The 14379-nt window shown below is 42.4% G+C and overlaps 1 protein-coding gene across 1 annotated transcript in view; it reads right to left on the bottom strand.

The window, feature by feature from the left end:
* Positions 1–1672: 1672 nt before the first annotated feature.
* Positions 1673–14379, bottom strand: part of KIFAP3 (kinesin associated protein 3) — a 71013-nt gene continuing 58306 nt past the window's right edge. Inside the window, exon 20 of the mRNA XM_086753878.1 lies at positions 1673–2117. Within this exon, the coding sequence (XP_086610004.1) occupies positions 2009–2117 (109 nt within the window). The 3' untranslated portion in view covers positions 1673–2008. The remainder of the gene's footprint in view (positions 2118–14379) is intronic.

The raw sequence follows: 14379 nt of genomic DNA on the forward strand, positions 1-14379 counted from the left end.
ATTTGCTGAAGCTCAACTGTAGTTCCTCGTTAACCTGAAGCTTCCAATTAAAGGCTCCTTCAGTTCCATTGATTGTTTGCATATACTCTAAGGACCCACTTCATTTTTTTTTTCCTTCCCCAAAACACATTCCATGAGAAGGGCAACTGCTTTAAATAACTTCACACTAGTTTTCTGGAAAAGCCTGATGAGCTAGTGCCAGTCTTGAAAGAAAAGCCTGAGTCTGAATATGCAGTTTGGGTAATTTCTCTCACAGCTATAACTATAAAAATATCTGAAAGCTTTTGACTAAATGTGGCCCAGCCACTGGGCAGATAAAGTGCGGGCTCAGGCTAACGGAAAGAATCTAGAAAGGTACGACACTGGAAACCCATTAGTTCAATTCAAGTTTTTTGCAATGTTTCTAGTAAGATCTTACATTTTCTAAGAAACTGCATAAGAATTAGTTAAAAATTGTATACAAAATTATTTTTAAAATATTAGTTAATCTTGGCAATGCTGTTCTTCCACCTACCTCCAGTAAGTGAAGCCATGAACATGAAGCCAGCACAGGGAGGAGACTGAAAACTGGTAAGAAATGGTAAGAAATACCATGGCTAATTTTAGAATAATTTCCAGTCATGCAATATGAAACACAGTGACTAACAGTGCATATAAAAGTACCTGCACACTTTTAAAAGATAAAGCAAGGTTTAAAAACAATCTTGATTTCAAAAATATTTTTGAAGTATAAGACTAATAGTCTGTCAGCTTCCTGAACAACGGCATGCCTTTGGAGATCACCTTCCTAACACACGCACCAGTCGTACGGGATTACTGGCTACTGTAATAGCGTCAGCTCCTGATCCAAGTCTCTTTTCTGTTTAAGTCAGACGTGACGGAGAAAAGAGGAGAGGAACAATTCAATGGCTAATCAATAGCGGTTAAAAAAAAAAAAAAAATCATGAGGTACAGGTAGGTTTTATTTTAGAAAGTGAAAATTTGAGCTGCCGTCTTGATGCCTGTGGCAGAGAGGGCATTCCCGTACCTTATTCTGTCTGTTACGGGTAGGGGTACACAGCTTAAGAACAGCTTTAGCCTAAACTCTGTTTGCATGTAGGATGTTTCAAACGTGGCTTAATGCAATCACTGCATTGCAAGTCCCACGTGAAGGTGTCTTGGCCTGTCGCTGCTGCTCCATCAATGACCTGTGCTAAGATCCACGTGCAGGACAGGATGCATTTGTATTCTAGGATGGGGAAGCTATGGGAAAGGCCCTGCATGTGCATTCTGAGCCAAGTTACAGTGTTTTTTTTCTCTTGCTAGTCCTCAGGATGTGGCTGTCTTCTCTCAGCCCACATAATTCTATTTAAACACTATGGTAAAGGTATTCTGTTCTAGCGTAGTTTCTAATTTTACGTGTTTTCAAGCATTTAAACTACACTGTAAATGCTTGAAGCTCCAGGGGAGCGAACCTGTGCCATCTTTCCGTTATTAAAGTCTTCAGACCCAGCACTGGACACTGGTAACTACGTGTCAGGGCAGTGGCAGGAGATGCTGGGGCTTAACAGTGTTCCTGTTACGGGGGTGTTCGAGGGAGACCGTCCATGTTAAACACACTTAACATGAAGCATTCTTCTGAAATGCCTTGAAAAACAAATGAAACATTGCTTAGAAACACATTCACCACTGCTGACCACACAGGTTTTTATATTTAATAGAAATTAAATTAGTAGCTTAATATACATAATGTGACACTTTCCAGTCCAGTAGCTTTCCAAGTCTTGCTTTCAAGTCACGGAGCAAATACTGTACAAAAATGGTAACAAAAAGCAACCAAAGAGTAAACACTGTCACTAAAACACTGGACCCAGAGAGGCTAGGTTTATTTGGAGCTACACATGCCAAAGGATACTAACGATGGACCCATCATGGTACAATCATGCATTACCAAGAGAGAGATCTACTGCTGGCCACGCTGGTTCCTCCAGGGCAGGTGGCAGCAATCTGGACTGCAAAGCGGGCTGTTTTATCGCGCTCCATAGCTGTAGTAGTAAGGTTCATCCGGGCGGTACCCATACGCAGTCGCTGGGCGGCCAGGAACCCCCGGTGATTGACCAAATCCATCAACACCGATGCTACAAAAAAAGGGGAGAGAGAAACTGTAGGTTTTGTCTGGTAGGGAAGGCACACTAGTGCTGGTGTCTCCATCTCTTCCTGCCACAGAGACAATTTTGTGAAGAAACTTTGCAAACCACCTTCTCCTTCTAGCCAGTACTGCTCTGTCTCGTCTTCCTGTGGTGGGAAAATAAATGTTGCAGAGAAATCAACACAAATCCTACTGAGGAAAGGCTTCTAGGTCAAATAGAAATCTCAGAAGAGACAGAGGTCGTCTATCCTTTTATGGATGTAGTGGCAAAGCACTTCACTTCTGCGGCTCAGTTTCCCTACCTGTACATTAAAGTTGACATGTCTTTCAGGAAAGGCTTCAAACACAGTTCCTGCAAAGCCCACTGGTAACCCTGCTCTACACAGCACATCTGAATAATCTAACTTTTTCCTTCAGTACATTTCCGAAGCCCCTGGGAGAATACCAGCTAGAAATGAGAAAGTGAGAACATCTGGCACAGCAATGTAGTTCAGCAAAGGACAGCGTTTCTGGTGGGATACAAGATTGACAGCCAAATGGTAGAAGGAATTCATCATATACTGAAAGGCTGTGTGCTAATGAGAAAGAATAATTCATTTTTCATACAGAACAGCATCTTCTACACCTAAAAAGTCCCACAGCAATGAATTAGATACTGAAGCACAAGAACTGCGTAGGGAAAAGTGGCACATATTTCATGCTCAACAATAACTCTCAGGCAGGAGGTAGAAAGAAAAAACATTGCCTAAGATACTGGATTACTGCCTGTTCATAGTTATGTCACTTTTTAACTTCCACTTCAGTAGAAGGACAAATGCAAAAGGATTCTGATTTATTGTCTGACTAAAGATGCATTGAAAGGAGTTGAGCTTCCCCTCTGAAGACTGTCAAAACACAAAGAACCGAAGTGCTTTTGGAGTGGGGAAAAGCTGAACCTCATTACTGCCAATTATACATATGGAACATGGCTTTTGCAACAGTCAAGGCTGGGAAAGAATGACCCATCCAGAAGATGTACAATGGGTGGGCCTCAGGCCCTGGCTCAGCAAAAAGCTGGCACTGCTGAATCGGTTGGACTGAAAGGGCTCCGCTGAAGTGGTGGGGGACCACGTCCATCACTCTGTCCTTGCAAAGATACTTTCCTCAGATCGTTCCTCTGTGAGGTCCTAGAAAAGGAGCTATGGTGCCTGGCTTCCCAGGAAACTAGTTCCCTCATGGGATATTCTGATAATGAAGTGAAGGTCTGAGGCTGAGATTGGTCCTCTGAGAGGGAGGGGACACAGTCAACAAGCCAAACTGCAGAGAAAATAATTCTGTTTCACCTGAGTGTATCTCAAGAAATGCAGCGCCCTGAAAGTGCTTTGCTATTTCCATGTCTGCCTGTGTGTATTTGAACTGGCAACGCCCCTGTCTCATAACTTGTACACAGAGCCATCCATCTGTCCCTAAAGGCTGATGGGTCCCTTCAAGCACAGCAGAGAGAAGCAGAGTAGCTGTGCCGTGCCCTGTAGCGCAAAGCTATGCGAACACATGCCTCTGGCTCCACACCTTCCTCTGGTCACCCATTCCTTCCTGTATCCACTTCAAAGTCCTATTACTTTTCCAAGCCCATCACAAAATGAGCTGGTGACCTCTGAGGCACTTTCTCCAGGTGCCTCCTTTGTACCTGGCAAACAACAGCTTTCTCATTAGCGGGCCCAAAGCTGTAAAAGAGTCCTGGAAGAAGGGATTAAGAGAAATCCTGTTACTTTGTCTGTATCTAACTCTTGTCTCCAGAAACACCACACCCTCCACTCACATTAGTCAGAGGATGGTCCCCACTTCTACTGCTGTTACTGGTTTGCAGTATGCAAAGGGACCAGGCAGACAGACCTCGCAGGGGCTGCTGTTAGGCATAGCTTTCTGGATACAGGCCACAAAGCTCCTCCGAGCAAGCCATCAAGGACCTAGCATGAAGCTGACCAATTTGTTGGTGGTTCAGAAAACAAACACGTTTAATAACTTCTGTAAAACAATGCCGTTTCTTTAAAATAATGCTTTCTGTGCTGTTAGTATTAGGAGTTAATAACACACTAAAAGAAGGCATAGTGGGATTTTGTTGTGCTACTACAAGTTCCCAGTTGCCAGTGATAGCACACACCTGTAACACTGCAGAGAAGCAGGGGACCCTTTAAGGCTACCTTTAAACTCAGGAATTCCACTGTTATCTTCCAAAGATCGATAAAGCATCTACAGTTGATTTATAATGAAAAGATATTTTAACAAAAAATACTCTTCTGGGTTTATTCCCCCCCCCCCCCCCCCCCCGCTGTGACTATAACAACATTAGTTGTGGATAAGTTGTTTTTATTACTAGTATGGTAGAATAGGGGCTCTTTGCATTTCTACTAACTATAGAAAACTTCATTCTGGAAAGACGCTGTAGGTGAACGGGCAGGCTGTGAGGGCTGGAGGCTCTGAGTCCTGTATGCAGGGAGGCTGCTGCGTGCGAGCCAGGCTCAGAGGGGCCATGCCTTCCTTGGCTTACGAGGGAGACACCAGTAGCCATCCTCGGGTTTACTGCTGCAGAGAGGGACAGCAAATTCAGCAGCCTGAGAGATGTGTCCTGAAGCAGGACTTACTTCTTAAATGTAAATGTGGCTTCTCTTGGTGCTGCAGAGTTTCAAGAACTTTTGGTCGCTCCGTTATATGCTACCACACCAAAATAACATTCTGAGTTGGGGGGGTGAGGTGTAATACCGACACGGAGCCACGAGGCGGCAATGGGTCTCTATCACTGCGGGCAGAGCTGTTCCAGTTACTTCCAGTTTAGTAATCCTTATTCAAAGAACTTTTAAATGTATTTAAATTGATAACGAGAGCAGGGAAAATATGGTTTCAATCACATTCTCAGCAAATAATTTTTTTTAATTTTTTTTTTTCTTATAAATGTGTAAGTAATTAGGTAAAGATCCCCAGAGTTTAAACTTTGAGGAGTATCAGTTATTTCCAAATGTTTCAGACATATGTTAGTGTCCTGAAGAAAACTGGAAGAGATGGATCAGCTGATAACTGCTTTGGACAGTTAAAAAAAATAAAAAGAAAGGAACAGAAAATCACATTAAAACCCCTTGATCAAATCACCACTCTCTCCTATCTAAATATTTCTCTTCAGTAAATGAAGGCTTGTCCATGCTTCAAAAAAAAAAAAAAAAAGTTGGCTTCATCTTTACATGTTAGTGCTCTTGAAATGTAATGGCTTTTCCTATTTGATTGTTTGCGCTGGCAGCCTGCAGAAAGGAGTTTGTCCTCTTAGCTGAAGGAAAGGCTATTGAACCCAGGAGGTACCTGAGGGGCAGGGCAACGAAACGGCACACGCCTGTAGACTGAAGTCTGGCGTACTCATGAGGCTGGCAGACCAAGGGCAATGACTCTGCAAGCATAACCTATGGAGGTGGAGACAGGGGTTTAAAAACCAGGTCCTAATGAATCCTTGCCACTTCTGCCAAGAACAGCAGAAGGGTAGAGCCAGGAAAGATGGTAGCCTTTCGGCTGTAAACACTTGTTGGGTAATGATTGGCCTGAGCTCATGATTTGTGCCATGTGTTCTTACATTTATACAAGCAATCAACTTCAAAACTTGCTCCTAGGAAAAACATGTCCTTGGCCTGATTTATACAGCATCTACAGGGAAACTCAGTGCTCAGCAAGCATCAGCCTGTCTTCCCAAAGTTAGAGACAATTATGTCATTGAGGCAACGATACTCATCCCTGAATTGGTATTTTTTCCTCTTGTTAGGCAGCCCTGTTCAACGAGGTACCTCGCAGACACGCATGCAATCGCTGTAGCTGTGTAATGGATGTGGATCACACAACACCACAACGAACTCCTCAGATAAATGACTTGCGCCTTTGCCTTAATCTGCAAGATATTTAAGGCAGATTTGTCTCACACAATCTCTCGCACGGAGAGATTAGTTCTTGCTAACCATGCCTTGCTAACAGCACAACTGTTTTCTTGTGCAAAGTTTACCACCACGACTGGAGCTGATGGAGTTAAACAGTGAACAGCACAGCTAATTACTATGTACTGCTAACCTCAGTTGCTGGTTCATTTTGAGACCCTTTAAAATATGAACTGTGTATTTTACCCCTATACACTCTCTTAATGATTTGTTTTTTTTAGACTGAAATCACTTCCAGCCATCAGTTATACTCGCGGTCTCTACACATGCACTTCTCCAAGCACAAATATTTCTTTTTCCTATTGGTCTGCCAGCCCCTGTCAGAGCAGATTTCACTTTAAACTAAATGCTATGATACTTAAAACCTCTTGGATTACTCAGGCTGCTAGTGTGATCTATGACCTTCCCCAAATGACAGCTGAACTTTCCAATTTGCTTGTACTGCTGGGGAACTGAAGAACACATGCCGAAGAGGAAAATGTTCCTGATGTGCAGGAGTGAAGAAAGATTTCTTAACAGCTCTGCTTATTGATACTCACTCTGATTCATGACATCCGAATTAATATGCCCATCTAGGATCCTAGGTGCCCTGACATAATTTAAAATGTAAAGACCAACCGTGTCCCCCCTCACAGCAGGAAATGCCAGCCAGGATCCCGCTGTGTCCACAAAATACTTACTTTCCTTAACTCCCTCCTGCGCCCAGAGCCTCAGAGGCTTTGTGGTACGTCTAGAAGACGTGGCAGGCTCGGACAGGGAGCACTCCGCCAGCAAGCCTCTGCTGGGGTTCCCGTTCAGGTATCTTTGCTGCTCATGAGTGCGCGGCACAGGAAGAGAGGCTCTTGAGCTTAGCCTGAACTAGGGTAATTAGCACCTGGGTGCAGACTGACCACGGAGCAAGGCTGCTTTCTGGAGGTTTTCCTGATGGGATAGACACCTGAGCCTGTCCACACTAGCATTCACACTATTACTGGTGCTGGTGCTGACAAGTTGCTCTAAAACGGGTACTAATTCCTCCGCAATAAGCAGGGCCTCAGACAGGCAAGTCCCAGGTCGTTGGGGAAATGCTTGGTCAAAACTAACCCCTTGAAGTAGAACTGGAAATCCTCCAGTAGGATGCATGGATCTTGGAGTGATCCCAGCAAGAAACACTGCTTGGAAAACAGGTCTGCGCACTCACAGAAAGGCATGAAGCAGCATGACAAGAATCGTACCAGACCATGCTGTAAGAGACTGTGACTGCCTGTGCAGGCGAAGGTGGCCCAGAAAGGAAGTCCTCACCTTAGAGGGTGAAATATCAGTTGAAGAGCTTATACTTTAGGGCCCAAATTTCATCCTTTTCAACCTATAAGTTTCATGGTTGGAAGCCTCAAATTAAAGCACCCTGAAATCACTGCCCACTGAAAAATAAATACAAGCTAAACACATACGGTGCTTCCACCAGAGCAACTATTTCAGCTACACTTATCTTCATCCAAAACCTGTTCTAAGACCCTGTCAGTCCTCCCTCCGTATTCTGCATCAACAAGCCTTATACCAGCCTCATGTGTGAAAGGCTCTCAGCCACTCACTAGGGATACAAGTTTTATAATTTTCTTAAAAATAAAATCTATTTTATTTTAAAAAGTCTATACATTTATAATTCACTAGGTCCTCTGACCTTGGTGAGGCAAAGCAAACACTACTCACAGCTCTCAACTCATCAGCAATCCCACCAAATCCTAATGAAAGAATCACACCCATAGTTCTTCATGTGCTCAGGTGAGCTGCTGAGAGGGTTTATTTGCAGGCATAAATATGCAGCTTCTGTTCACACACCTGGGACGTTTTCTTGCTGCCGTTGGCCACACCTGCAGCTTTGCAAAACTGCTCCTGAGTGTCAGAGAATCAGGTTTGAATCAGAAGGTTTTTGAGCATCCTTCAGAAGCCTGGCATCAGTACAGTTCACAGCAACCTGCTTCCTCTGTACCTTCTTTCTCCCTTTACACGCCTTCTATTACTGTTTCTAAAAAACACTGTTTCACTCTCAAATCATCCCCCACCTCAGCCCAGGCAGGCATTCAGAATTTCATGCAGTGCATCCTTGAAGTCCTAATGTTTCCCTTCTGTGAACTTACTCACATATGACAGCACTGTACAGTACAGTAACCATCCAATGTTGCCTTATAAACTCCCATGCCATAAACCCCTGTAATCTATAATGCCATATCAAGTTCTTGTGTATAACAGACAAAAGTTATGTTCAGATGAATTCTGAAGGCTGTTTTTCCCTCAGCAGGTACCTAAGCCATAGAAATGGTGCACCAGTCTCTGATCTCAAGACAAGCACAGCATTAGAACTGGTACAACTGAGATGCACTTTATTGTTTACAATCCTTGCCAACAAGAGACACAGGAGTTTGCCAGCAGCAAAGTCTGTATTTTTTTTCTCTCCTCTCAGTGTTGTTTTTGGGTTTTTTTTGGTGGTGGTTTTATTTGTTTGCTTGGTTTTTTTAAGGGTTGATGAAAGGTGCTAGACTAGGTCTGAGAGGATGACTGGAGTGCAGGGCAGTGTAATCACATATGGGATGCGGCAGAGGTTACACTCCTGCTAGCCCAATTCAGAGACTGGTCAGCAAATGCTGCAGCTCCATTCTTCCCTCCACAGGTTTCCTCTGTGCAGAGGCCAGGGAACAGAAAGGCAGGGGGAGCTGAAGGTACCCAGGCCTTGACCCATTGTACAGTGACAATTCAGGCATGGTGTGCATCCAAGCACAGGAGGTGGGAAATGTTTTTTTAATTCCATAGAACAAACACAGATCTCCAGCTTCGTAAATTATCTTCAGGTAAGAAACAGTTAGCTAATCCTTTGCACGTACCAGCTCACCACCTCACTTTAACCAAGGCTCAATGCCTGTGAAACCCATGGACTCTTTGGCCTTTGTGCTGAAACCCTCTGTCAACTAAACACTGGATGGGATAGCATTTCCATAACACCAGTTATGAAAGAGTGGAGGGAATCAGAAAGTGGCATAAAGCTGGTTGCTTTTTCCCTTGCTTAGAGTCTAGTGATTGAGAAGATGATCCTATTTACTTCTATGTGCCAGCTACCTCTGGTTTTGCTTCAGTGACCATAAATCTTCTGTCCTTCGGAGTAAGAGCACAAGCCATGGGTTATGGAGAAACAGCATATAACTGAGAAGCCTTAGAAAACACAATGTTTCTTTATATAAGGTCCTGTAACTGTAGATTCTCCTAGTACTGGTAATGACGTTAAACTATAAACCACAAGTCTCTTAAATTCTGCCTCTCACGGCCCCAACTTTTTCTCCCCTATCCGTGAAGCTTTTTTCCCCTCATGCTTTCTATCCCTCAAGCTCAAGTGGGAGGGGAGTCTTGTGGCAGGGACTGTAATTGTGCACACTGCATCAAATACCAACTCCATCTTTATATTAGCATTGAATATTCATGTTCCTTAAATAGTAATACTGTATCTGCTCGAAAAGATAAAAAATGTCAGGATGAACCTGTGCAATAATACTTTAGCTCCCTTGTGCATCATGATACAGCTTTTATGGGTATGATCATGTCTCTCCTTCCACATGATCCAGCTCTCCTCAGTGCACTTAATGACTTAAAGTTTCCAGTTGCTTCTGGACTTAGTGCCCCGTTGTATCTCGGCACAATACTGCTGTTTCTGCTATTTAATTATAAACAAATGCAAATCTGACAATTGTGGAGAAATGAGCACTGTATTTTCTGTGTCAGGCTCCAGCTATGCACCAAGCAATAACCATGCCAAATTTCACTGATGGGGAGGCAGCATTTAAAAAAAAAAAAATTCCCAACTGAATAGTAAGAAAGCACTGAACTAAAAACAAATGACCTTGCTTAGCCAAATTCACTAAAAGCTTTGCTTGAAAGCCATGGAGCTTGCCATCCCAGCTCTGAGAGAGCAGCCTGGGACTTCGGCTCAGTTTCTTGCTCTGTCAGTTACCTGCTGTGTGATCCCGGGCAAGCTGCTCCTTTTCTCCATGACCTCAGTTTCCCATTGGAGTATTGAAAGAAAAAACACCCCAGACATTAAAGACAGCAAGCGACAAGCTGCAGTAATAAGAAGACTCAAATTAGACTGACGTAGATAGAAAAGACTTTTGCTTATTCTGTAACACCCCTCAAAGAGGAAAGAAAAAAAAAAATATTTCTGATCTGCTAGAAAGGCAACAAATCCATAATACAGCCGGGGCAAAACAGCTACTCAGGAACTCAAGTTGTTTCATATAGCTGTCTTGTTTCTTTGAAGGACATGGGGAAAACTTCACTAGCATTCCCTCACCCAGGCCACAGCTGCACCATGCGGATGGGGAGTTTCTCAGTTGTTCTGTACAGGATTTGTTGAAAGGTGAAGTGCACAGTCAGAGCTGGAACGGAAACTAAGAGTTTTGATTTTCCACTATAAGCCTGACAGAAACATCTCCTGTGCTGTTGGTTCAACAACTGGCGAAACCCACTGATTAGATATATCCAATGCTTCAAAATTAATTAAGAACTAAAACAAATAAAGAAGCCCTGAGGAGCAGGCAATAAAAAGCAAAGATGATGTCCTTCCCTCCCCTTCTCTCTCCTTGCACAGTCCAAAGTATGTGTGTCAGCTCCATAAATTGAAAAGCACATTGCCTTAATCTTAAACTAGTAATACATCTGGCTTGGGAAGGTTTCAAGCATCTCTTTTACTGAACTCCAGCAATGTCAGTGTTATGTTGGGTACAGAAGCTTCAGGTGACAGCCTGAACCAAGTAAGATCCTGAAGTGGCAACTTCCTAGAGGTGACTGGTGTCACTGACTAGATCAGCTGAGGATCTGGCCCACATCTTCCACCGGTTTCTGACTAGCCTTCCGGTTTCCAGCCAGGAAGCGTTTCTTGCTTCCTGTGCTAGGCTACAGAGCAGAGTCACTGGGAAAATGTACTCTGAGATAAGCAGTTGAAGCAGAAATGCAAGTTTTCAGTGCCCTGCATTGAAGGGCTCTGAGCTGGAGAATTATTTCTTTAAATATTTATACAATCTCCTCAAGTCCAGGCACTGCCACTCAGCTCTGCAGTTCAATACAAATGGGGAAAAAGTTCCCTCTTGTGCACAAAGACGCAGAGAATCCATGCCAACAGGTTACTGGCTGATAATCGTGCTGTCTGCAGAACTGGGCAACTCACTGTGGATGATAATCCAGACACTGGAGGGAAGAAGGCAGGGAGAGTCAAGAAATCTGTTCTGCTTTGACTTACAGCTGCAGCCAATAAAAGCTTTCAAAGTCCTTTCTGAAAGTTAACATTACTACGGGATTTGCAGTGTTCACTAAAGCGCACAGCAAATGCAGCTGGAGCATTATTACTGATGAATAAACTTCAAATATTTTTTACCACCATAGATGATTGTCCAGATTTCAACCACTTTTGATATATCAACACGGAGCCCTAGTGAAGTCTTGTCAAAATCTATCCCAAATCAGTGATGATTTTAGTGTGAACCAAGACAGAACTAAATCTCAATGTCTCTTACTGCCTTCTTTCTTAGGGCCAACACTGGTTATACTAGGGAGCAAGCCAGATACAAATACAGACATGGAACATTTTCTTGGAAATCTATACCTTGGAGTAGCATTATTATGCAAAAATTTCAACTTTAATTAACTGAATGAAAATGTTTCCAGACCAAAGGCTGGGCAGAGAGTCTTGGAAAAAAAAATTATAAAGCTCAAAACCCAAAAGGCAAATAAACTCTCTAAACTTGCTGATTATTTTTAAAAATCTCATGGTTAAAAAAAAAAATTCTCATTTTCCAGAGGAAAGAGAAAAGAGTGGCTCAGTCATCATACATAAATGGCCAAAGCTGATAAGCACAGATTCAGAGAGTTGAATTTTAGAATCAAAATAATTTTAACTATTTGGCAAAGAAATTGATTTGGTATGTTACACTAATTTTTATACTAGAGACTTGTTCACAGCACATGTTCAGTTCAGATAATAATCATAAGCAATACCCCACTGATATACGGGACTCTTAAAAACTACTTGTTGTAGGCTTAATTTTGAATCCTGTGAGCATGCTTATACGCAGCATACAAAACACCCTTCACTTTATTACAGTTTTAAATCTTTCTTCCAGGTCTGGCCTTGCAACCACTTGTCTTGATAAAATAGGTCACTTGAAAAAGGAAAGCTCAATAAAGTGAATTACAAAAACAACAAGATTAATCTGATTGTGCTGGTTTTGTACAGTGCAGCTGAATTCTGCAAATATGCTGCTGGCTGTGGTTTGGCATTTAACAGCATGCGATCAGTGAGAAGGAGGAAATTTTATTCTCATTAACTGTTGCAGATTTACTGCAGTGAAAAAGGGCTATGTAACCTGAGAAGTGACAGAATGGAAAGATCAAAGCACCAGTCTGGAAACTAAATAAACCTTCTGGCTACTTCCTGCAAGGAAAATTCACTCTGGCAATGTAAAACAGAGTCCAGTTAAAAACTACTCTCAGTTTTATGAGCTGTCACAGCAGCTTGAGTGGTTTGGACCAGTCAAGTTTAGAACATTATATTTCCTTGTTTTTTGTCTCAGATACTTCTGTAAGCAGTTTTATAGTTTTGGGTTTTTTTTTTTCTTTTTAAGAGAAAAATAAAATTCTTTTCTTTTGGTTGAAATCGAGAAGGTCACAGCTAAACTCATTAAAAACAAGCAGGTCTTCATTTGCACATTCCATTCCCGTTTACTGCGTTTTAATATTTTACTTTGAGATTTATAAGCAATGTACGTTTGCTTTAATAACTCTTCCGCATTCTGTTCACTTATTGTTTAATATAAGTGCAAATCAGTTTACAGAGCCCAGATGGCTTGTAACCGGGGAGCCAGTCTATTCCTAGTAGCACATCTGGAGGGACTAAGAGCAGCAGACAGAACATGGGAATTAATTAATGTTACATTTCAGAAGAGACAGACCCAGGTTTGGGGGATTTTTTGGTAAGACATTCCAAAGGACTTGAGCTAACTGCTACACCATTTTGGTATTCTTTTAAAATTCTTAATAGCCACCTAACCCGGTTAAATGAGGCCAACTGCAGGTGGAATATAGTAAAATATAGTAAAATAAAACACAACTTAAAAAAAAAAGTAAAAGAAGTGATTGCAAGTGAAAGAGGCCCAAGTATCCTATATTCCAAAAGAGCTGAAGTGCATTAAAACTTCAATGCTAACTCTTTTCCCAAACTGCATCTGCAACTTGCTGAAAGAATTGCACCTTTAAAATATTCCCAAGCAAGCTATTTCGTCTCTTAGCATACTAGTGTAATTGTTCAGAGCAATTAAACAGCTCTTACAGTAAATGAAACAAGTGCAACATGATCCTTCCTGATTGTGGACCACACACCTTGGAGAGGTGGTGTGGTCCGGTCAGTGGGGCACTGTGAGAGCAGTCAGGAGAGCACGGCTCTACTCAAGGCTCCGGCACCTGACTTTGGGTGAGCAATTTCACCTCTCCTTGCCTTTGCTTTCGTGCCCATCTCGGCTACCGGCTCTCTAGGGCAAGGACTGTGTGCTGCACTGTGAACATCTGCTGCGTGTTGGGGTGTACACAGAGAGATGCTTGGAAGCTTCTCCTGATACAGGCTAAGAACAGAATAATAATAAATAAGCACCCAAGCACATTAAAAAGTTGCTGTATAAAGAACACCATTTATGAAGAATATTGTCCTCATCTGGATATTCCCAAATTACAGGCAGCGCTGGGCCCCAATCCTTTAGTGGTGCAGTATGCAGAGATCTCCAAACCCTGGGAAAATCTCATTGATTAATATGGGTCGTAGGGAAAAATCTTCTTCCCTTTGAATAACCAGACTCTTGCTCTTCAAAAATGCTACGATAACTGTCCACATAACAGCAGCATAATTTGGTCAAATACATACTAGTGACATCTAAACTGGATTACAATATGATCAGGTTGCAGTATTTAATTTCTATAAACACGGCTTTGAGAAGACAGTATGAAAAGAACTAATAAAGTGACAGCTAACAGGGAATATGACCACTACCTAAAAAAACAGGGAAAGGAAAGGGATAATTCTAGTTCAGTACTAGTGCCGAAATAAATTATTATAAACTAGACATGAAGAAATTCAAGCTCACTTTCAAAAGCTCTTTGCGATGAAGCACTCATGTTCAAGGACCACTCCCACATTTAAATACTGAAGGGAGACAACTATACAGTGAATTTTGATTTAGGCCAGGATCTGAAGAGGGAAGTCTTTCAATAAGCTTGTCCTAGCCTGTGTGTGATCAAAAC

Source organism: Chlamydotis macqueenii, chromosome 8 (genome assembly GCF_036417535.1).
Source record: "Chlamydotis macqueenii isolate bChlMac1 chromosome 8, bChlMac1.mat, whole genome shotgun sequence".
Classification (NCBI taxonomy): Eukaryota; Metazoa; Chordata; class Aves; order Otidiformes; family Otididae; genus Chlamydotis; species Chlamydotis macqueenii.